The sequence below is a fragment of the Sander lucioperca genome, chromosome 22, assembly GCF_008315115.2.
Source record: "Sander lucioperca isolate FBNREF2018 chromosome 22, SLUC_FBN_1.2, whole genome shotgun sequence".
Taxonomy (NCBI): domain Eukaryota; kingdom Metazoa; phylum Chordata; class Actinopteri; order Perciformes; family Percidae; genus Sander; species Sander lucioperca.
In genome coordinates, this window is record NC_050194.1 from 949,281 (window position 1) to 973,196 (window position 23,916).

General features: G+C 40.3%; 1 protein-coding gene across 5 annotated transcripts; it reads right to left on the minus strand.

Annotated features, from left to right (window-relative positions):
- Window positions 1–967: 967 nt before the first annotated feature.
- LOC116044092 (SAP30 binding protein) lies at window positions 968–20,963 on the minus strand. Of its 5 annotated transcripts, none has more exons than XM_031291125.2 (10): window positions 20,787–20,963; window positions 19,845–19,954; window positions 16,750–16,794; window positions 12,387–12,426; window positions 7,421–7,509; window positions 4,837–4,928; window positions 4,540–4,652; window positions 4,405–4,463; window positions 3,650–3,740; window positions 968–1,816 (listed from the first exon to the last, which is right to left on the minus strand). In XM_031291125.2, exons 1-10 carry the CDS (start codon window positions 20,878–20,880, stop codon window positions 1,638–1,640), a joined length of 912 nt encoding a protein of 303 aa, XP_031146985.1. In that variant the 5' UTR covers window positions 20,881–20,963; the 3' UTR covers window positions 968–1,637. The 5 variants fall into 5 exon arrangements, with proteins under 5 accessions (XP_031146985.1, XP_031146988.1, XP_031146987.1 ...); XM_031291128.2 differs by having other exon boundaries at window positions 4,328–4,463; XM_031291127.2 differs by having other exon boundaries at window positions 968–1,819; window positions 4,328–4,463.
- Window positions 20,964–23,916: the final 2,953 nt, after the last annotated feature.

Genomic DNA, 23,916 nt, shown 5'->3' on the forward strand with positions numbered 1-23,916 from the left:
AATTCCAGCTGGGAAAGTTTTTATTTTGCAATTCGGTGGAACCAAATGTGAATATCACCTAAGCATAACATGTCAAACAGTGTCTTTGAGAGGGACTGCATTTTTTTAGTACTGTATTTGAATTTCAGGCTCTACAGAAACATGAAGAAACAAGAACTTGACAATTTGTTCATCTACTGTACCAAATACATGACTACTGTAATGATTCAGTGGCCAGTTGTGGTTATGATTCAACTGAATGTCATCAATTACTCAGGGCTATGCCACAATCTGTTCTCTAATCGTCTGTTAACCCTGTAGGGTCCAGTATCACACCCAGACCTTCGTCATCTTCTAAATAGACAGAAGAGTTTCTTATTTGAAATGTTGAGAAGTCACAGCTTTATTGCCAGCCATCATGCATTTTTATATGACATTAATATCAATGGGAATACAGACCTAGGTTTAGATAAATACAATTAGAACACAGGAAAGTTGTCTTTGCATATTTTGGTGTTTAGCTAAAAGACTGCACCCACAGTCACTATCTTGCGGTGTGAAAGGTTATAAATATTTGCAGCATGTAACAGTAAACAAGTGGGAAGGGCTCTATTTTTTTTTTAATAACTCGATGGGGAACTTTGGCCTACTCACACTATCAACTTGTACCCTGAATGGTGCGTCAGAAGTACTACAAACTCTTAAAGCACCCCCTTATGGAAGTCAGATGTGGAGACTGAGGTGAGGAAGAGCATAATTGAAAATTCCACCTGGATTCCTTGAAAGAAGAGACAAACACTCTGTCCGTGTGTGTGTGTGTGTGTGTGTGTGTGTGTGTGTGTGCGTGTCTGTGTGTGGGCTAGAAAAAGAAAGGTTAAACTGGATGCCTGTTTCTGGTTCCATGCACAGAAGGCTTTACTTTCAGTATGAAGTGACTTTAGTGTGGTGATCATAAATAGTTTGTGGAAATGACAAAAACAGACAATAATTGAACAGAAAAGGCAACATCTGATCCATTTATTCACCTTATCATCAATACATATGTACAAGTGTAAAAAAAAACCTTACCGTAGGTCAATATTCCAATGATGAAAGAAAAAAAAATGCTGGAGAAAAAAAAATGATGCACGTGTCGAGCTATAACACATAACTGCAAGAGGGAATGAAAATACTGCACCAAAACATTGGATCGAAAACACACATTTGTGTGATAGAAACACTTTTTCAGATATTTCTACCAGGTCTGTTTGGGACCCTTTCCTTATACAAACATTGTCATGCTCTGGTTTTCTTCAACTGTTTTAAACTAACAACTATTGCCAACATATAAATAAAAATGAATGACAGACATACTTTCTGATTTTTAGAGGGTCTATGAGTATTTTCAACAAACTGAATTTGGCTTTAGGATGCAATAGTGCCAATACAATCCCAGAGATAAAACTCAGTGAAGCCTTAGATTAGTCCGTATGTAGCAAAAGGGTATTTGTAGGTTGGTTCTTAAAAAAAAAAAAAAAAAGTACACTGAGTGTCCATCAGTTCATTGTCCTCTCATTGCTTCTTTCCACATCTATAATGAGCACAGGAAACACAGGTCTTCCAGCTTCATGTCAGTCATTGCTTCGATCACACACTCTTCTAGACAAACACCAAACAAATCACTGCTTTGACTTCTTTAGGATGGTGCCCACTGCAGAGATGACAGTGGTCTTGGTGCCGCTGGCGGTAGTTGTCACGGAGACGACAGCAGGCAGGGTGGCGCTGGTAGTGATGAGGGTGGGCTGGGCCAGGGTCACAGGGATTGCAGAGTCCCACTTGCTTTTCCTCTTCTGGGCCTCTGCTGAGGAGAGTAAACACTGATGTGAGCTCAGGATTTAAATCACCAACTGCACAGGAAGGGCTGCACGACACTATGCTAAGGAAAGGCATGATATTACTTGAGATAAAGGTGCCCCTTGCAGTTTGGACCACTAGTAGCGCTATGAAGCAGTGTTTACAAGCTGCGACCGTATATTTATATTCTTCCTTTAGTGCTACTTTAATACAGTTTGTTATATTTTATTGTTTATATTCTAATATGTTTTAATATTTGTTTTTGCATTTTATGGGGACTACAACATTTCATTGTGCAATCCTGTATTGCATAATAACATTAATAAATCCTTGAATCCTAATGATTATGAGCTCATAGGAAACTTGTCTTGCTTTTCACAAGCATAGATCCTCCTAACAACCGTTCTCATCAATGTCATACTTATTTAACAGAAGAGATAATAAGATTATAAGAAATAAAAACAGTACCTGAGAAATGTAATTCCTATTTGTTCACATCCTTCACAGTGTTTCATAGTTTATGAAACTGATTATGATAATTTCATTTCTTTGTGGATAAGGATGATAAGTAAATGACAAATATATTGCATTACGCTCAAGAAGGAACACAATGCCAATTTAATCTCTTTCTGTTTATTTAGTCTTGTGCTGCTGTGGCCTTAGCATTAATGTGACAACAATTATTTCAGATTTGTGTTGTGTTGGAAGTGTTTTGTAGGTTCCAACTTAGGAACACAATTGCCTGGACATATGTCGTGGTATCGGGCAAGGTGCAGCAAGGTGCATTTCTGTAAGGAGCATGATCAAGTTGCAGCGTTCGCCCAGACCGGCGGGGGAGAGTGTATTGCTACAGACACGGCACCCATTCCCTTCTCTGGTTCTCTTTATAGTCGTCAGATTCATCTACCAACCCTTATAGAGCTGCCTCAGGTTTGCCTTGAAACAGCTCTTAGTTATGCTGTTATAAGTCTAGACTGCCGGGGGGACTTCCTTTGACACATTGAGCTCCTCTCTCCTCTCTCTTTTCATCTGTGTGCATTCATGTCCCAGTAATGCTTGTTACTAACTTATCTCCAGGGGAGCTTATTATTACCGCCCGCACCCGCAACTTGTGTTACATTCCCGCCCGCTCCCGCAATGTGTATGTCCACTCCAGCCCACACCTGCAAAACTCTGAAAATGTATGCCCACACAATAATAGAGTTGCATTGATTTTGTGTTGTCTCCCATCCCGCATGAGAAAACACATCATTTTATAGGCTAATAGGGAGAAGATGCAGGGAAAGAAGGCAGGTGCTAGCTGCTGTGAGACAGGGAGGAAGGAGCAGAGGACGAGGGAGTGGGCGGACGGTGGACAGAGCCTCGGAGCTCCCCCATCCTGGGAGGCTCAGACACGCTGCTGGTGTCTGCTAATAGATATATATACTGTCAGTATATACTGTCAGTATCCCGCAGTGTTTTTTTTAGCCGCCTGTTCCCGCGAGATTTGCGTGAGAGTCCTCTGACCCGCAGGACCCGGCTCTACCCTGAACTGCTACAACTATTATTTCTAGTCATAGTTCCATTATCTTTATTGTTACTATAATTGCCACTGTTCCTCTGGTCTGTCTGAGGTTTCTGCCTAAAAGAAAGTTTTTCCTCACCAGTTGAGGTTTCTGCCTAAAAGGAAGTTTTTCCTCGCCACTGCTGCGCCAAATGCTTGCTCTTGGGGAAATTACTGGAATTGTTGGATCCTTGTAAATTATAGTGTGGTCTAGACCTACTCTATCTGTCAAGTGTTGAGATAACTCTTGTTATGATTTGATACTATAAATAACATTGATCGTGAGGTGTTTACCTGTGGCTGTGGTGGTGGTGGTGTTGCTGCTGGTGGAGGATGCTGTGCTGGAGGGGTTGGTGCCCTTCTTAGTCCCTGTGACAAACTCAATCTGTGAAACAAACAGAACATTAAAACGCCGATTTCATTCCTGGTGCTGTTTGACGTGTAACTGTTTTTAACCAGCAACCACAATCTGCTGCTGCTTATCACGGAAGGCGTCAAGTGCCCTCCTCAAGGGCACATCAACAGTGACCGTATTTGAGTGAGAGAAGAAAATTACTCATTCCCTCGGTTTCGTTTCATTCTCGCATCAAACTCTTACTCCTGTTATGTTAACTCTGCTGTCGCCTGCATTCCACTGACATTTCACAGTAGAGAACAATAAAGCAGCTCCTGTAGTGTACACGTTTGTTCAAGCCCAGTTTCTAGCTTCGGTGCAGCTGCTGCTGATCACAGCAGCCTTTAGCACCTCTGAATGATTATTCAGCATAACTTGCTAAAGCAAAAATAGCTGGCAAAGAAAGACACACTCAGGTGCACTTCTACTGAAGATGGGAAAAACAGTGAAAAACACGTATGGGCAGAGCTCAGCTGTAAAGCCGCACTGGGCTGGGCCTGAGCTGCAGTCATGAGAGTTAAACTTGGCAATGCCAACTTCTGCATGTGTCTAATGAAGGATCGTGAAGTAGAAATTACCTGCAGCTGGTGGAGACTTGCCCCTGACGCAGACAGAGAAGAGAACTGACAACCCTTTTTGTTGTTGTTCGACTCACCTTGGTCCTCTCCTTCTTGGCTTTCTCCAGTTTGTCCATCTCCACTTTCTGGGCTTTGGCTGGAAGGATAAGACACATACATGAGTGTTTTGTTGAGTTCCAATCATACAGAGCTGTAAAGAAGAAGTAGCTTACCTAGAGCTTCATAGTAAGAGTCCTCTGACCAGCCATGAGGATCAAACATATCTTTTGGATAGTTAGTTCCCAGTTCATCTATACTGCAGAACTGAATTAGCTTCTCGTAAATGCTAAAAAAAAAGAAAAGAAAGAAAAAGCTAATAAGACACTTGGAAACATTTGTCGTTCTTCTTTTTGTAGGCAGAGAAAAAGAATATGCTTGTTAAGTGTTTACACCAAAGAGTGTATCTGGCATCATGAGTAAATGGCACTCCATGTGTGATGTTTCTCGGTTTGGGCGTGTGACCTGCATACCTTGGGTTTCTAAACTCTTTCTTTTTCTGGATGTGGCTGTTTGTGTCAAAATCTCCATGGAGCTTCCTCTCGTACAGCTTGTGGATCTTTTCCTGTTACAAAACAAACAAATCAATGAAGGACGTGAGCAGGTCATCATGATCAGTGTAACAAGATTGTCTGCCTCCTCCACATCTGGCAGGACACGCTGTCAATGTCATCAAATAAGCAAAATCTACTGTATATATGATCAGCTCTGCTCGAAGAAAGGGTCAGTGTGAACGGAGCTGTTGTGTATGGAGTTTCTGACACCTTTGGGAAATATTTGACAACCAGGTTTAACTGAGCCACAAGGAGCTGGCAGGTGTATAAATGAGGGCTAACATGGAACAAGATGGAAGAAGGGAATGCTGCTAAAATGAGAAGCTATTAAGCCCAGGTTAGACCAAAGATTCGCCCATCTCAGCTCGACTCAAACCAGCTGATGGTGTGGCTGTGACTCAGATGTTCAAGTCGCATAGACTGGTTTTAGAACATAAGGGATGTCATCGTGTAAAATCGGCTACAAACTATAGAAATAAAACTATCCATAATCCATTTTATTTCTGTTACTGTTAACTGGTCAAAATGGCAGATAGACGGAAGCTCTACGTGCGCCCGAAAGCACTACGGTCGAGCGAGCTAGACAGTGACTGAAGAGAGCGAGCGGCGTTAGAACAAAGCTGTGAATCAGAGAAATAAAACATTTTTGCCGATTCATCACTAGAAATGTAACTGTAGCAAGCATCTCACTATCACTAACGTTATCCACATTCATATTTAGACGCAACAAATGATTTATCCAGCTACAAAAAGCCTGGAAGTCATGGCCGGGTCGGAACAGTGGGTGGAGCGGGCGCACATATACTTGGAGGTTTATGCCTCGATGCAGAGGTCCAGGGTTCGAGTCCGACCTGTGACGATTTCCTGCATGTCTTCCCCCTCTCTCTCCCCTTTCTCACCTAAATGAAATTAAAAAAAAAGCCTGGAAGTCTGAAGATACTGTATATAACTGAGATTTGGTTAGGTGTCGGCACAAAAACTACTTGGTTAAAAACACCCTGTGGAGTTATTAAAAACAAACAAAAGTTATGTTTACATTAGGTGTTTCTTATCAAAATGCATTGTGTACATCCTTGAAGTCTAACAAACTTGCATGTCCTTCCTATTAAAGCATTTGCAAAGCCAATTTGTTTTTTCAATAGTTTGTTTTCATCTTCATTTGGTTGCTAGCAGTCTTCTTCTTCATTGCCTGCTTGAACACAGGTAACCCATTTCAACGTCACACACTTGTGGACTCAACCATCTATCTGTACCTCCTTCCTGTGAGGTTTTTCTGTGCTGTTACGATGGCACGTTACTTATCCATTTGCTTCTGACAGACAAGAGTCATAAAACAAACAGTAACTTAAGGTCTGTGTCAGGTAAACGTAAAGGCCGTTTTAGGCATTTGAACAAACGGCCAATGGTGTCGTTTTGCGCCGGGCAAAGTTAAGGCTCACTGAAGGCTCACTGAAGGCCTGAGCTCACAGGTTGTGGCTGTCAATGGGATGTTGACCTCAAGTTTGGGCCTCGCAAAAGGCATTTTCGAAACTGTTCATAAAGGGGATATGTTCCAGAAAATTGTCTGTACCAAACGTATTCTAAGCATACATGTGTTTCTGTTCCTCCGTGACCCTAGGGCAGGGATATCCAGGCTGTTCTGGTGAAGGTGAATCATAAGGTGTTCATCTAATAGGTGCGGGAGTGTCAGCCCAGCAGGGATACTGCTGAGCTGTACACTTACTAAGTCAGCTGTGTGTCCTGACCTGCCTCAGCTCCTCAAAGAACACAAACCATATTGCAGTCAGACGCACCAAATGCACGCGAATGCAGCTTGGCAGAAAGACAGCAGTGCTGGTGTGGTGATACAAAATAGATAGAAGATGACACTGTGTGCTGGTTTAATTACAGGGGTGAGTCTCAGGATTTATGTAGCCACCAGAATTTATTTCTAACCCCAGAGGGAACGAGGGAAACTACTCACTTGGCGTGGAGAACAGGTTATTTTCACTGCATCAACACCAAGATGACTAGTCTCTGGATAAGGTCGCATTTATCCTCTTAAACAATCTAAACTTGAACTCTTGAATTCCTAATTCTAAACCTTTTACATACTGTATGCCAAAGGGAAGAGTGCAGACTGCGTGTCTGCTTATGAAACCAACATCTTCCTTTAGGGGCCAGTGACAAGTCTTCAACTTTTAGGAGGATACATTTACTACCTGGAAAGTGTTTCTCCAGCACACAAAACGAGCATACAGACATGTTAAAACACACCAGGCACCAGGACTATTCTATCAAAGCTCTCAGAAAACCCACAACCCCAGCTTTATCCACACACCCTCTGCTCTGATTAGCAGAAGTAACTGTGGCCTTAGTGGTGATATAAAAACTGCTTGCACGAGACAATTGCAGCAGAGTATTATTGTGTTTAAACAAATGTGTGTGTGTGTGTGCAACAAGAAAAGCTTTGCAGTGAAAATTATGTGGCTTAATAATCATATAACAGTGGAGGTGCATCTACCTGTAGATGGATCGAGCAGCATCCCGGGGGCTCGGGGGGGATCCTGATCTCATCAGGTGACATGTTCCTCACCTTCTCTGAGAAGAGAGCTGGCAAGAAGACAGCGACATAAACATGAGCACTTACATGTTTTCACTTTGGCGGCTTTACCTCTCTGCCCTGTCTTGCATGTCTCTACATGCTGAATAAGGATTAACTAAGAAACCATTGTTATACAAACATAGTGAAACAGGAGAAGTAAATCTGTTTTACTGTTTGAATAAACAGATAAGAAGAAAGGTGGGATAGGGAATATGCACTGGAGCACAAACAAAGATTCACTGTGTGATAAGCAAACATCGCTGGTGAATTCCTAAGCATCCTGTTGTTCATCATATTCCTAAGTGTATGCCAGTGGTTTTATAGGGCAGCGTGGTATGAGGAGTGCACTTCCCGGGAAGGGAGTGGATGTTGTTGGGGCTTGTAAGGAGAAGGGAGGCTCCTCTACCCTCCCTTTGGACCCGACCCTTCTCTCCCTCTGCTTTCTCTGACTGCAGGCCAGGCATTCTTCAGTGTCACTCTACATCCCAATGAAGACAAACAGTCTTACAGTCATTCGGCGCTGTCAATCCCGCTCTGAATAAGTACTGCAAGCTGTGTGCTGTGTACGCTCACGTGTACACGTGTAAAATGCAGGAGTTTGTCCCTGCCGATATTCTACGCAGACAAGTCGACAAGTAGAAACTTGACGGGACATGAGAAGATCGTTTCCTGAAGTGCTGTCTTTTAGCTTGGCCTGGCTGAACACTTTATCTTACAAAACGCAAGAGGAAAACTTCACAGTCACGTACTCTTACACTGGGAAGTTTAATCAAAATCTGTGATGTGATCAGGAGATTTTTGTGTTTGTAATGTTTTGCTAAAACAATAACATTTTTAAGGCAGAATAGTGACATCAATAATAAGAAATGTGATATATTAGGCAAGTTGTTATACTACTTTACATACACAAAAACAGTTTAATAAGGAGACCTTCAATTTGTTAAAGGAAGTGTGACCACAACACGTACTGAGCAGGACAATTTACTCAGGGGCATGTCAACATGTTCACAATGACAATGCTGATGTTTAGAAGGTAATGTTACCAAAATAAACATCTTAGCTTAACATGTTAGCATCCTAACTTTTGGAATGTCATTAGTTCTGCAGGTATTCGATCATGAATTTTGTACAAAATTTCATTCAAATCCAATCGTTGCTGAGATAGCATTGCTAAAAATAAAACTTGACAGTGTTTCTGGTGGACAAACTACGTAGTGGCGACAGTTTCTAAATTAGCTCAAACATATCTTCGGCATTTCTGTACTGAAATTCCTCGTTACTTATACATACGCAGATATGATAATTCTGTAAAAAGCTAATCAGCTAGAAGGCGGTGATCAAATGTCTGGACAAATTTGTAATCCCGCTTATGTCCTGATCAAAATCCAAATTTAGACCTCTTGTATGGCTAATTGAGAAATGTGGCTTATTTTGTAACGTAACAAAAGGATTTGGTAGCAAACATAAGTAGGGTATTGATAAAGTATTGCAACATTTCAAAAGATACCCAGCTCTACCCGCTGACTGTCTTTTTTTTAACAGTTGATGCTTGGCCACTGATCTACTGCCACTGCATGCTGAAAATGTTGACCGTTTGGTCCAACACTTCGGTCCAAGAACAGGTTCAGTAGCTCTAGTGCATGCCGTCTCTTTATGCTGGCTACAATATGTCTGTTGACATAAATATCGCTGGTCCACAGTGAAGCCATCCCTGCCCGTGGGACTGTGTCAGAGGTGAACTTTGAAGCGTTTGTCTGTAGACGGGATCCTGTCGTATACTGACAAACCTTTTCCAGCAGTCCCTCCCTTCAATATCTTTGCTGTTTTTCCTTGGTTTGCTTATCTGATGGGACCACAGATACACGTGTGGATACTGACTTGCCACCCTGATCTCACTTATGCCTGGAAAGTACAGAGGAGGAGTGGTACCCCACCCCCCTCCATCTGCTTCATCGTCGATATGGTTTACCTCCCTCGCCGGGGCAAACAAGGGGCAGAGCGTTGTCTTTGTTGGCTAGACACATAAGTAATGGCATGTATGTATGCAGGTTCACACACATTTTTTGACAGTAAAAGTACGCAGGTATACAGTTACATGATGACAAATGGTTCCATGCATGTAACCACTCATTCGGTGTTTTATGTCTGTCTGTTTTTTTAAGCACTGCTATAAAGAAAAAACACTTTTAATGACTGCACTACTGGTTAGATGTCAAACTGCATTTCATTGTACTGGTTGTCCTTACTTGTGCAATGACAAAAAAGTTGAATCTATCTATTTATCTACTCTGAACATTTTACATTTGAAATCACAGAACATGTATACTGTAGCCTCCAACAATAAAAAACCTGACAAGGCAAGTCTGATGAGTCATAGGCATTATGTGGTGGCTTGGCATTTCATTTAACTCTCTCACAGACACACACACATACTGTCACAGACAATTACACATTGTAGCTGCAACAGGGGTTTAGCATTGTGGAAGCCTGCTAATCTACTCTGTACAATGGCAGATTTAGTTGATAGTTGTGTAGCCTTGTTGGACAAACTCTAATATAAACACCAAAATAAACTCTGTAGCCCTCCACAGTAGAAAAGGAAGTGTGAATAAATCACAGCGTGTGTAATAAATAATCTCCGTTTATAATTCAGTTCAGTGTGAGATGAATATTCTCATATAACAGCAGTACTGTCAGGAAGGACATGGAGACACAGTGTAATAAACAGACAGAGAAAGGATTATATTCGGTGACAAAATTACCATCTGTCGTCCCGAAAAAACAGATAGAAAGTCACAATCTGTGCCCTTAGGGTCTGTTTGGAAAGATGGACAATGTCTGGCTCTTGAGTGAACAGACAAAGAGCCGTCTTCAGCCTGCTGACGGGAGGCCTTTTGCCAGAGCCACTGTGACATTTACTGACAGACGAAACAGAGGAGCCGAGCTCTGTTGCAGTAATGCCAAGTGTCCAGGCCCAGGCTATGAGTCACACTGCCACTATAATACACTAAAGCCGGCTGTTTTGAAAACTAAAAATTGCTCTAGTGCATTTCCCTTTCCTATGCAACTTCTTTTTATGGCTGCAACAAACCAGAAGAGGAAGTGGTGATGATGAAAGGAGTAAATCCGTGGGCAGAAGCCACCAAGTCCACTCAGCTACTGCTGGCTCTCCCATGGAGCGCGTTGGAGGGAGTCCAAAAGAAGGCTTGTGTACTTAAGTACACTTTTAGAACACAACAGCAGCATGCAGGGATGCAAAAAGGCATGAGAGTTTCACTTTGAGTGAGTTCAAATCAGCTGCATAAATCAACTCGTACTTGGATTCAATTAGACATTCCTTTCAAAATGAAATGATTTCTCTATGAGCATCATTTAGCAGTTATATTATATATTATTATCAGATCTACACCCCCATTGCAACACACACGCATATATTGTTTTATGAGGTTATTTTTTTCAGTCAAATGATGGATGAGGAGTAGTGCTGCATTGTATAATCTGTGCCATCATGTGCATCTAGCTACGGGCTTGTAAAAACAGCAGTGTGCCAAAAGCTTATGGTTATTGGGGTTTATCAGACTGGTGTGTGAGAAGCCGCTCCCTGTATCACTCATATCCTGTCTGATCGCTGATGCTCACTTCCACACCTGTACAGGTCAGCCATTACTCACCAGCTACTGCCAGCACCCTGGGTCATAGCACATCTGTCAGTCAATGGACAAAGAGGCTTTTATACCTCAGCTTGTTCTAGTTAGTGATTCATAGATTTACTGCACCAACACCCAACTGACACAATAAAACCTAACAGTCTGATTCTTACGCTGTATCCTACTTTATATTTGTTTTAATATACATACATACACATCAAGAAGCGGGTGTTTTTCTATAAGGTTCTTATTGTCATCAATGACGAAAGGCCCTGTAATTTCCTAAAACAGAAAATAGTCCAAAAGAACTTGCCTAAAACAAGAGTAAAGAGTGCATTTATTAGGGTTATTTTATGCAGATTAATACAGTATTTCTGCAGGGTTCCCCAAGATAAATGTAAGACTTTTTAAAACCTTTTTAATACCATATAGAATTCAAATGAATACCCATTTCATGGTCATATTGGTCAAAATTTTAAAGTAGGATGGAAAATCGGTAGGGACAATGTGGCTTAGAATTATTCATTATTATATCACAGTTTTCAGTACTTTCCAGCAGAAGTAAGAATTCTCGATGCTATAATTAATGAAATGAATGTGACCTGCTCCCAGATAAGCAGTAAAAATGGATGTATTTATTAACCAATTAAAAAATGGCTAAAATTGACAGTTGCTCATTATGAGACGATGAGCTGAGAAGTGACAGTGTTTGCTGACTGAAACGTCATTAAAAAAAAAAAAAAAAAAAAAAAAAAAAAGAAGGACTGCAGAATCCACTGTCAAAAAAACTTTTAGGTAACTGGTGTGTAACACCTTCTGACAGCCCATAATCCGATACAAAAAGATTATATAACTAACATTACTGCCTATGGCAGGCAAGAGTCAATATTAATACTTGTTATGTAATGTTCTTGACTTCTAAGGCCTTTTTTCCAAGACCTGCAGATACCCTGTAATATACATTTGGTGCCGTCAGTGACAGCCGGTGCCCATGTTTATTTTAATGAAGGACCATGTCAGCCAGTGTGGCTCATTAATGTGTTTGTGGACAACAATGGAGCTCTATGGCACAGAGGAATAAGATCTATCAGGCTTTGGATACACACACAATACTTATTACTAGGATCAATTCATTGTTAATTTTGGTCTTTTCATGGGATTTATCGACAAAAAGCGGCAGCCTCATCCATTAAGAGTTGGTGTGTATGTGTACTCTGTATTTGTGTATGTGTACTCACCAACTAGCTCATTGGGGTCCCTTTTTTCTACTTCTGAGATCTGTAAAAAAAAAATGAAAAAAATAAATAAATAATAATAATAATAATAATAATAATAATAATAATAATATTAATAATAAAGAGAGAGAAACAAAGAGATACATGTACTATTTAGGTCTCATTTGGACAGGAGAATGTAATCATCACCCCTTGTGGCGAAGGGAAACATTGACACCACCAGTGGTAGATATTATCAAACCATGTCCCCAGCTTGGATATAGTTAATTACAGTGGATTATAAGCGGTTTGGTGAGTAAAAGATGTGGAGCTGGAAACAAACGCTCATTCCATTTGTACCTGAAATCCAGAAATGACACATGCTAATGCAACAGACTGCACGGAATAGAAGCTGAGAGGAGAATAGTTCCTAAGAAGTAATAGAAACCAGAGTAGTAAATCCTGGCAGTTCCCAGTGAAAGCCTGAGCTCGGCAGGAGGAGGAGGAGTACTGTACAGCCTCTGAAATATGCTGCCTGTTGTGCCAGCTCTGTGGGCATAACACAGGTTCAGCACAAAGGAACAGGGCTGTTATTCACAGGCATCATGTCGTCACCTAGCAACTGCACAGGAACATCAAAGGATTGTCCTGAAGTTGGCCAAATTACGAGGACAAGGATGAGGGAGGGGCGGGGCAGGGTGGACAGAAAAACATGAAAGCACAGCAGAGCCTGCTGGCAGAAATACAAAAGTATATAAGGCACCTGCTGTTTGAGACAGAGCCAACAAAATACTCTTCAGTTCACTGATCCACATCTGAAGTGCCTTTCCCATTTGGCCACCCTTCACAGGAAGGTCAGAGGTCACGTTAAGCTATGAAAACCTGCAGCACTGGAGCTGGTATGATTCAGTGCCGTCCAAGATTTTTCTGAATAAAGAATTTAAGTTTAGCAGCATAGTATAAGTCCAAGCCTTTACCAAAAACCCAACAATGCCAGGAATAATTCTGTTAAATGCATCAACAACACAGGTTTTAAGAGCAGGGTTACCTGAATTTGTTTGTGGATGATGGCAGTGAGAACAATTATGTGGAAACAAGAAGATAATATTTAGCTGATCTTCTGAATGCCTAATTGTTCAAAACTATTTCATCAGAATCTTAGCCTGGAGAGAAACCGTGTCACCAACAAGAAGCTTTCAGTCATATTTTCACTGACAAAAGATAGTATACTGACGTTAACAACTTAAAATCAAGGTTATAATCTATTGTTAGCGCCAAACTACTTTCCATTTCAGGCTCTGTATATACTGTAGGCATCATCTAGCCATCTGTCTTATATAAATAACAGAGCCACATTGATATACTCTACCAAGCACACACAGAAAGTTACAAAAGATCATTTTCTTAGCACGTTCCTATTTTTTGAATAAGAAGTGTAGTACAATCACAAACTACAGCCTCCAAAATCACCATGTAGTCTAATCAATACCCCTAATATATTTACACATTACGCTAAGTTTAGCCGTTTAAAACAGCTGTATAATGTTTTCTGTGACTCTGGAGGGAGATTTCTACAGTATAGTCTGACAAAATAACCCTGATGATGTCATAACACAAAGCCTGCATCACAAACTGGAGGTGTGGGGTTTGAAAGACATGGGCATTTAGTAGGCAGGGATGGTCTAATAAAAGATGCTGTCCAGTTGCATCATGGGAAACATAGGATCTGGAAAGTTTTAGCTTGACTCACACTACGGACTAACAGTCAGGATATGGCAGCCTCTGTGGCTTCAATTGTAACCTTTAAAAAAAAAAAAAATTTTATCTGTCTCTTATGAATCCCCCACCTTTATGAAAGTCCAATACAAATTTGCCAAGTACCCCTTTGAACAACTTACTGTTTATTTTCTAATTACTCAACTATAAGACCATCAGGTCTTAGCTGATGGGTCCTATATGAAGACAGGAGGGACCTTGTGCCTTTTCCTTTAGAAAAATAAATAAATGGTAGCTCAGTAGGTCATGCTTTTTATCCAGTAAAAACACCTGTCTTGCTTAAACGAGACTAAGATTCTACACCTTTGAGTTAAATGCTAACATCATCATGCTAACATGCGTACAGTGACAATGCTTAACATCCCGATGTTTAGCAGGTGTACTATTTACCAGGTTCGCCATTATAGTTTAGCACTAAAACCAAAGTTAAGATAAGGCTGATGTCAGTTTTGCAGTCATTTGGTCATAAACCAAGAAAAGTAAAGAGATCACCAAAGTTATTCTTAGAAATCTGTATCAGATTTCACAGCAATCCATCCATCACCAAAGTCATCAGAATTGATCCCCTACGGACCGTGAATGTCTGTACACTATACATATCATACCAATCCAACCAATAGCTGTTAAAATATTTCCGTCTGGACCAAAGTTGTGGACAGACAGCCAGATACTTGGCAATTTGGAAACAGGACCTCTGATACTCAGCTTAAAAAGGAAAACCTCCCTACTCACTATGATGCCCTGCTGCCACACTATTAAGCGCATATATATATATATATATATATGGGTTTGTAATATATGTGCAACAAAGCTCGACAAAAACAAAGTAACCGGGCAAAGGGCCATAGCAATGTTTCAAAGATTTCCTGAGAATTCTATTGCCCTGGTTAAATAAGGCCCAGGTATTGTGTGGTGACCTTCTTATCGACAAAAGACCAACTGCCATTCACAGTCAATAGATAAGATAACATTGTGTCAACTAACACATGTGAACCAAAACAGTCAACACAAGGCTAAACATTATCACCATCTTCTGCTGCTACACAGGCTACAATACATCACACGTGTAAAAATCTAGACAACATAATAGTATTGTAACGCTGCAACGATATGTCAATCGACAGAAAAATAATTGCGTAATATTATCGATTAATCGTTCAAATAATTTTTCATGCAAAAATGGCAGAAACTGCTGTTTTCAGCCTCTGAAATATGGAGATGTCATGCTTTTCTCTGTTTTTACGTTATATTAAACTAAATATATTTGTGTTTTGGACTGACACAACAAGACATTTAAAGAGAAAGTTTGAGAAACTTGGATGGACATTGTAACGAGTCGTTTTTATTGCTATTTGTGACAATAAAGATATTCTATTCGATTAATCTCGAAAATAATCAGCAGATTAATTGATAATGAAAAGAGTCATCAATTGCAGCCCTAAAATATTGAATATAATTTTTCCAAAGTTTACAACATTGTTTCCACTAATTCCCTAAAAACAAAAAGTTCTCTTTCATGGGTCTAATGAAACATGCTCCACATGTCGATTCATGTACTATTGGGAAATCACATCATGACGCATAGTGTTACAGTTACGATGTTACGATGATATCCACGACGTTCCACTTCCGGGATTGCTCCGTTGCCGCTGGAAAATCCACCGGATTTCACCCTTTCGGCCGGATGTCTAGAACCTTCCGCTGTCTTTGTGTTGGCATTTTAAACTCCGGTGGATTAATGAGGACTATGGTTAACTGCTCCTCAGATCTCTGCAGGGTAAATCCAGACAGCTAGCTAGACTATCTGTCCAATCTGAGATTTCTGTTGCACGACTAAAACAAATTTTGAACGTACACACGTTCCACCAAAACAAGTTCCTTACCGAGGCTATTTTGCAGCGGCACCGGGGCTTTGTTAGCTTAGCGCCGCCCATGACGATTATGATTGGTTTAAAGAAACGCCAATAAACCAGAGCACGTTTTTCTCGCATCCCGGAATGCTGTGTGGACTAGCCAGACCCTCCTTTGCAGCACTGTGGAGGAAGGTCTGGAAAAGCGAGACTACAGTTACGATATCACAAAATCTTTGCGTTGCCAGCGCTGTACTCTGTGCTTCGTGACATGGCGTATCGAAGAGACAAAAAATCTCATAAAACAACAATTGATCTGATTATGAGCAATCAAAGACAGGCTGTAAAACAAATGCTCAGACAGAGTAGACATCATCTGACTTCGTATTGTTCCTGCTTGTTAGGTTTGTGACTCACTCTCACCTCACTGACCTGTACCAAACAGCGCAGCAGGAAGCTGGCAGGCCGTCCAGCTCACATGGCTTTACAACACATACACACACAGAGGGTGGGGCTAGTACGGTGTGCAAGTCCAAGCAGTGTGCTCGGAAAAAACAACACTGTTGTATAAGTCACTAGTCTTACCTACATGAAGTGCCTCATTTGATATTTGAGCATTCATCTGACATACATAAACCCATAGCACCATCTAGTGAACATGCTACTTCATAGCTTTTTGGCATTTAACAATCCCATCCCTTTAGGTCACAAAACAAATGAAATAACAATCCATCCCACACCACGTGTGGGTGTTTAAATACCTCAACATCATCTGTGTCCCTCCCCTCGTCAGATTCCTCCATTTCCTATAAAAACAAAAACGCAGAAGGTTAACAGCAGTAGAGACTGGATGACAAAAAGCACCCAGCTAGGACTGTTTTATACTAGTTCCAGTACTACAAAGTCTTTGATAAAGAAACTAGTTCCAAACATTTTGTGAAACGTGGTTGATGCCCTTTCACAAAAGCCACAAATATCTATTTGGACTGTTCTAAGTAATTTAAAAGGCCAGCCCACCAGTTTTACATAGGAGGGTCAGTTGTATAATTTCTTCTGTGGCTCTGGAGGGAGGTTTCTTAAGTCTGAAAATAACATTGACGATGTCATTAGGGTTTTCTTGGTTTTGACTTGAGACTTCAACTTTTTAGCAGAAAGCTTGCTTAGCCTACAGCAGGAGGGGTCTGACAGAAGTGGGCATTTAGGAGTATTGACCCATACTAAAGCTTGATTTACGGTGGTGTGGAGGCTCAACGCAGTCGATCTCTTAGCAGGGCCGACATCTGTGTGTGGGGAGTGTGTGGTAGAGTGACAGAGTGAGGCGATTAGCTTCGGAGCTGGTAGTGACTCTAGAGTCATAGTGGGAGAAACAAAGTGTCACCCTCAAAAGTTAACCCTCTTCTTGATTTCTTGTTGTTTATGGAGGAGTACCAGGAAATGAGTCGGGGGAAATGCAATGCTACCAAGCTACCGCCGAGCGTCACCGCGACGTGTAGTTAAATTTTTCGAGAGGTGCACGTCAGGCTACGTCATAGGTCCGTGTCTCTACGTACCTACGTACGTAGCCACGGCGTAGATTTTACGCAGAAGCATAAGTCACGCTTAAAGGTCAGGATATCTTGGCCTCTGCTGCTTAGATCTGGGTCTTGTGGTCACTTCATAAAATTGCAATACTAAGCCGCTGCAGTACTCCTTTAATTAAAGCTTTTGAACATCACAACGGTCTGACACTGTAACAATGCTGATTTTACAGTATTTAAAAGTGACATCATCAAATGTGTTATTTTATCTGACGAACAATCCGAAATTCAAGATCACTTTACAATGATATAAAAACACAGAAAAGCCTCACATTTAAGAAGCTGTAACCAATGAATGGTTGGGGTTTAAATCAGACATAAATAAGTAATTGACTGTCAAAATACTTGCGGTTTCATTTTCTGTGGAGCAACTGACTTATTAATGGAATTATTACATAAAATAAAACTAATTAGAACTCTAGTTAGGCAATCCTTTTGTTCACATTTGGATCATAAACAATATCTTTAATAGCTGAAATTGTGGTTTAACAATGAAGGATTGTGTATATTACCCTTCCATGTGCTTTTTATTTGCCATTTTTAGCACACAGTTTGTGTTCTCTCCAGTAAACTTGGACTATAATTTGAGAGGATTGTACAATTATAAAAACCAATGGATGTACAATCCTCCCAAATTATAGTCTTAGTTCACTGGACCAGTAACTATGTAGTGTAGATTACTGTACATTCACGTAACAACAGGGAGAGGACACCTCAATGGTTTTTGACCTTATATTTTGCTGGGGGGAAATAACTGATGAATACTCTGTGTTACAGTCATGTTTACAGTGTGCGTTGAGTTTATGACTTAATTATCTTCATAGTTTCTAGATTTTGGAGTCCAATTTTTCAGCGTCTTTCTTTTCTATGTCCATATATACGAGGTAGCAAAGCATTTTTGGGAAGAAGCAAAGTCGCTATAATAAAACAGCTATAATCCAAAATATACAACTGTTAATGTGTGCAAATGATTAGTAGCCTAACTCCTTGAATGTTATAATTAGGACGGTTACAGTTCAGAGTCGTGGTTACATAATGTCTATTTTTAGGCTACTTACACATTCAGTCGGTCCGCGATTGTTGCTGTTTCATCACAGCAGCCATGTTTCTTACAAATAATGTGTTTCACTTCATCAACTTCCATTAGATGCTGCTACTCACTCTGTGTAAAGTATATGCACAATGCATATTCTCCATTTTAGCATCAGTAAATCTGTTATCGACCTAGCGTTCTGTTAAGGAAAGCCGTGAACGTGCATCTATCCGAATGACTTCAGCCTGGCTCGACCTAGTCGCTCCTCCACAGCCTGGCTTGGCCGTCGTGAAACGCAACCAAGCCAGGCTGCATAGATTAGACTAGGTCAAGCCTCGCTTTATCAGTTATCCTGGATTTATTAATTCTGCTTTTGTGAAACAGCCCCCAGGTCTGTCTGATTACGAGTTACATTGGTATTATTTTGAGCACACTGATTAACCACACTATATTTTCCAGACGTGGTTGCAGCTGCAGGCAAGAGCATGTTCACAGAAAATCTCAAAATATAACTGCATTTTCTGTGGAAGGAGCAATCTTCTTTTTTAGCCACATGCTGTAGGAGCATTATTATGAGCATTTGTTTTGTTGTTGTTTTGTACAATTGTATTCATATTTTTATTTAAGAGGTGACACTGATTTTAAATGACATAACGCTTTTTGTACATTAGAGGTTTTATTCATGAAAGACAAATTAAACTATTTGATTGGATGGATGAATACAAGATCTCAATGGTGGTATATGGTTACATGGTTATATGTAATAGCAGACTTACAATTAAGACCATCTTGGCCCCCTCCATATGGTCTGGGTGGGAACTGTTCTTTTATGGGATCAAGCCCACAACACAGGCCAGCTCTCTCCTTAAAAGGAGGTAAGGTGACAAGATCCCCGTCACCCTATACTAGTACAAACATGTACTGATGCTATTTGATGATAAGACACGTCTAATCTCGAATATGACGCAGCTACAGCCACAACAAGCGTTGGTGCAGTCCTTACAGCTTCCTCATTCCCCCCAGAGTTCAGTTCAGTGATCACATTAGATCATAAATATGTCAAAAAGCAACAAAAAAAATTCACACACCCAAACCACACCCAGTGCTCTGCTTTTTGTGTCACTTAAAACATTCAACCAAACGTCAATGAAACCTAACTATTTAATAGAAATAAGCCTACGGGATGTCATGTTTTCTAGCAGCAAGAAACACATTTAAAAAAAAATGTTTTAACTCAAAGACTGACCGAGTTGCTATCTCTGCTGCCTTCATCTCCAGACACCTTGTCATTGGGACCCTCAGTTCGGTTCAGGTCATCCTCTCCATAGCTGTACACAAGACCAGCTCCACGCCCCCCTAGTGATAGATAGGATGAGACACAGAGGCACAGGGTTATGAGAAGCCACATAGGCTAGAAATGAATACTTCACTTGCACATACATATACTGGTACTAAACACTTGCACATACATGCATAATTCAGTTGTGTGTGTGTGTGTGTGTGTGTGTGTGTGTGTGTGTGTGTGTGTGTGTATACACACACACACTTCACACCATCACTGGCAGCTGGTCTTGAAATAAGAAGAATGTCTTGGTTCAGCATTAATTGCCAATCCCAGTGGCAGTGCATCATGGATACAGGAAGACATCACAAAGCCATAACGTTCACCATCACACGCGCGCGCACACACACACACACATACACACACACACACACACACACACACACACACACACACACACACACACACACACACACACACACACACACGTCCAAAGTCATTAGGATTTATTAATAAACCTAACATTAATACATACCAGTAACTACTTTAAAGCAAAACAAAATAACGTTAACGTTACCTCTCATGTTAAGAACGTCTCGTTTTTTATCTAACGTTAACGTTATTAAGTGTCAGGGAAATCAACAAGACCAAAACAAAACCAACTAGACCCTGCTGAAATAACTGTATATGACTGAACTTTGTAGGTTCATGTTTCTTTTCTTTAAAAACACGTCTTGAATAAATTAGACATTGTCTGTAAACTAGCTGTGGTTAAGTTAGCTACAAGCTAACGTTAGCTGCCACATGAAATCCGGGGTAAGATTCGCACAGCAATAGACAGCGTTTTTTAGCCTTTATACATAGCTAGCTAGAACCATAGAACCTGTTACATTTGGTATCAGTTACCCTTCTCTTCTGGTTCGGAGTCGGAGTCAGGCTCTGAATCGTCTCCATAGTCTGCCAAAGAGGAAAGCAGGACACTCTTTTTACCGCTCGCCATTGCTGTATGCGTCGCATAAACTCCCGGTCGCAAAGTAATAACGTCAGTGAAATTGTATTACGTAGGCACCGGCGTAGCGTAGAACTGGGTGTCGGTACACGATCCGTTCTGCACATGCGCAAGATAATACTGTTTTACGTATCCAAACGACCTGCACGATCTGTTCCACGCTAGCCTATGGCTAGCCTCCACCGGGAAGCTAACGTTAGTTTAGCTAACAGCTAATTCGGCTAACCGCTAGCTGACAGCTAGATTCAGTCTAAAATAACGTTAACTCAAACGTAATGGGAAAAGCAGGCTACAGCTAAATTAAGACTTCACAGTAATAACAATAAAGACAAGTATTGAGTGATTGTATTTTAAATGAGCACAAGTAAAGTAGAACTGACGTAACAGCTGTTATATATGTTAGGTGTTTGTTATATATGTCAACGTTTATTTTCAAGTTTTATTTTGAGGGTCTTTTAAAGTTATTACATGCTGTCTCAGCTAGCAGTTAGCCGAATTAGCTGTTAGCTAAACTAACGTTAGCTTGGCTGTCGACCGGAAGCGTGGAACAGATCGTGCAGTGTCGTAAATTCTCGTACAACCGCGCATGCGCTAACATTTTGCGCATGTGCAGAACGGATCGGACACTGGGATGTATGGCGCGTTCATGCCACCTCGGAATAACAGGGACCGCCCCCGTGATTACGTTGTTTTTCCGACTACCAGTGTTCACATGGTTAGGATGGTCGGGAATGGACCCAAACTGAACACTTATTTTGTTACCATTTGAATGGCTGTCAGAAATTCAGCTTACAATCACTTTTTTCAGTGAAACTTTAATCTTTTCGTTTGTTTGACATAATCGCTCCGATATGTAAGTATTAACACTACCCGCACTCTGTTTGTTAATGCATCACTGAACATTCGAGGTTAAATAACCTGATGTTATGATTGGAGCATGGTTAATGTTACGTTGTTGACTCCAAATTTTTTTGCGCGCCAGTATATGAATGAATGTGAATGTTTACCTTGTTTACCTGTTCATATATGGTATTGCAACTGGTCACCTCTTAATATCTCTTGTTATGCCAAAATTAAGAACAGCATAACAAAGTAGGTGAAATTGATTTTATATTTAAGTAGAACTATGTTACAATAGCTGTTCGGTTTGTAGGTTTCCCTTTCCCCCTTTATAGTTTTTAGAGGGCTAGCTACACAAAACATATAGATTTAGGACTAATTACTCATTCCTGCGCATCGTTACACTCTTTTGTGCATTGTTTATAGATTATATACTTATTACCTAAATGTTGTCCTTTATTTCTTTAAATACTAGGGGGATGAAAGATAATGTAAAACGTAAGGCTATCTTTCTTTTCTGTAAGGAGCAAAAGGCTAATTGTGTTTTTTTACAAGAAACTCACTCAGCTGAGGCTGACACAAAATTTTGGAAATTGCAATGGGGAGACTCCATCTTTTTCAGTCATGGAACGTCACACTCCGCAGGAGTTATGATTTTATTAAATAGATTTCCTGGGGAAATTATTGACCATAAAAGTGACTCTACCGGTTATTGGTTAATGGTTGCGACAGAAATGAACGGTATAAACTACATCTTATTATGTGTGTATGGTTATAACAAGCGAGCACAGAACAAAAATCTCTTCTCATCCTTAAGTAAGTACTTAGAGGAATGGAAAATGCTTTTTTCAACAGATAGAGTAATAATTGGAGGAGATTTCAACCTAGCCCCTGATCTTTGTATAGGCCGCTTACCATCAAAGAGACATTGCCACACACTTGATGAAACAATACTTGAATTGATCACAAAGGCCAATCTAATAGATTATTGGAGAATGAAAAACCCAACCAGAAAACAATTTAAAATAATAATATTGATATTGATATTGATGAAATATAGATTCATCAATATCAGATCTAGTCAATATGATTATTCTAATGGGTAAATATCATATTCATTGCAGTAAATGGAGATGTTCTAAACCTTCCTTCCTTTGGTTTATAAATGACTTTAAATTATTTTTTTCCTCACTGAAAAAGATCAAATCTACTAAGATTGCAAGGAAAATGTGTAGTGACATATCTAGGAAACTACTGTTTTGATTAATCTCTCCTTGTGTACCGCTCCAAATGTTAATTTTATTTTTTCTAGCCTTTTTGCTTTTGACTTGTATATTTTAAGTTTCTTTTGACCCGGTAATTCTTTCTTGTACATTGACAACATTTATATTGTATATACGCATGTATATCCTTTTCCCCAACGAGAGTTTTGTATGTTGGTGCTTTTTGTCAATAAAATTAAAAAAAAAAAAAAAAAAAGGATGGTCGAGAATGCGTGTTCTTCTTCTTCTGTTATATTGGCGTTTGGCATAACAACTTGTTGCATGACTGCCACCAAATGTTGGGCGTAGCCTAGAGCATCAGGTGTGTGAAAACCTGGTGAAGACATGGAGGCTACAATAATTTGCTGCTGTTTTCTTATGCGAGCATACAAACAGCACATCGTCAGGTGTTTGTGTTATCTGCAGGACAACGAACAGGAAAGGACACGGATAATGTGTTGTTTTTTTATACATAGGCCTATTTATGAATAATTTGAAACATGTTATGTCTGTGTATGTTTCTCAGCAGAGGCATTTGTCCACAATAAACAGTTTATTGTCATTGAAATATGTTCAGTGAACCAAAATCGCCTACATCAAACGTCAGTTGTCAACAACGCGTCACCAAATGGGAAAATCGGTTAGCAAAATCTGGCCCGAGTTTCCCACCTCTGATTCCGACAGGAAGGGACGTGAATGATGACGTTTTCACTCGGAAAAACGTTTTTCCGATGTCCATGAACGCACGGGTAGTCCTCACGTTGATCTAATTCCATTTAAGTAGTCTATTTTAGACCATAGACTAGGCTACTGCTACTATACAGCTAAAACCCTTCAATTATACAAACCCACCCCTAAAAAGAATAAAAAGAAAAGAGGAGAAATATGTCATTTGAGAAGCTCCAAAGCTCCTACACCAGTAAAG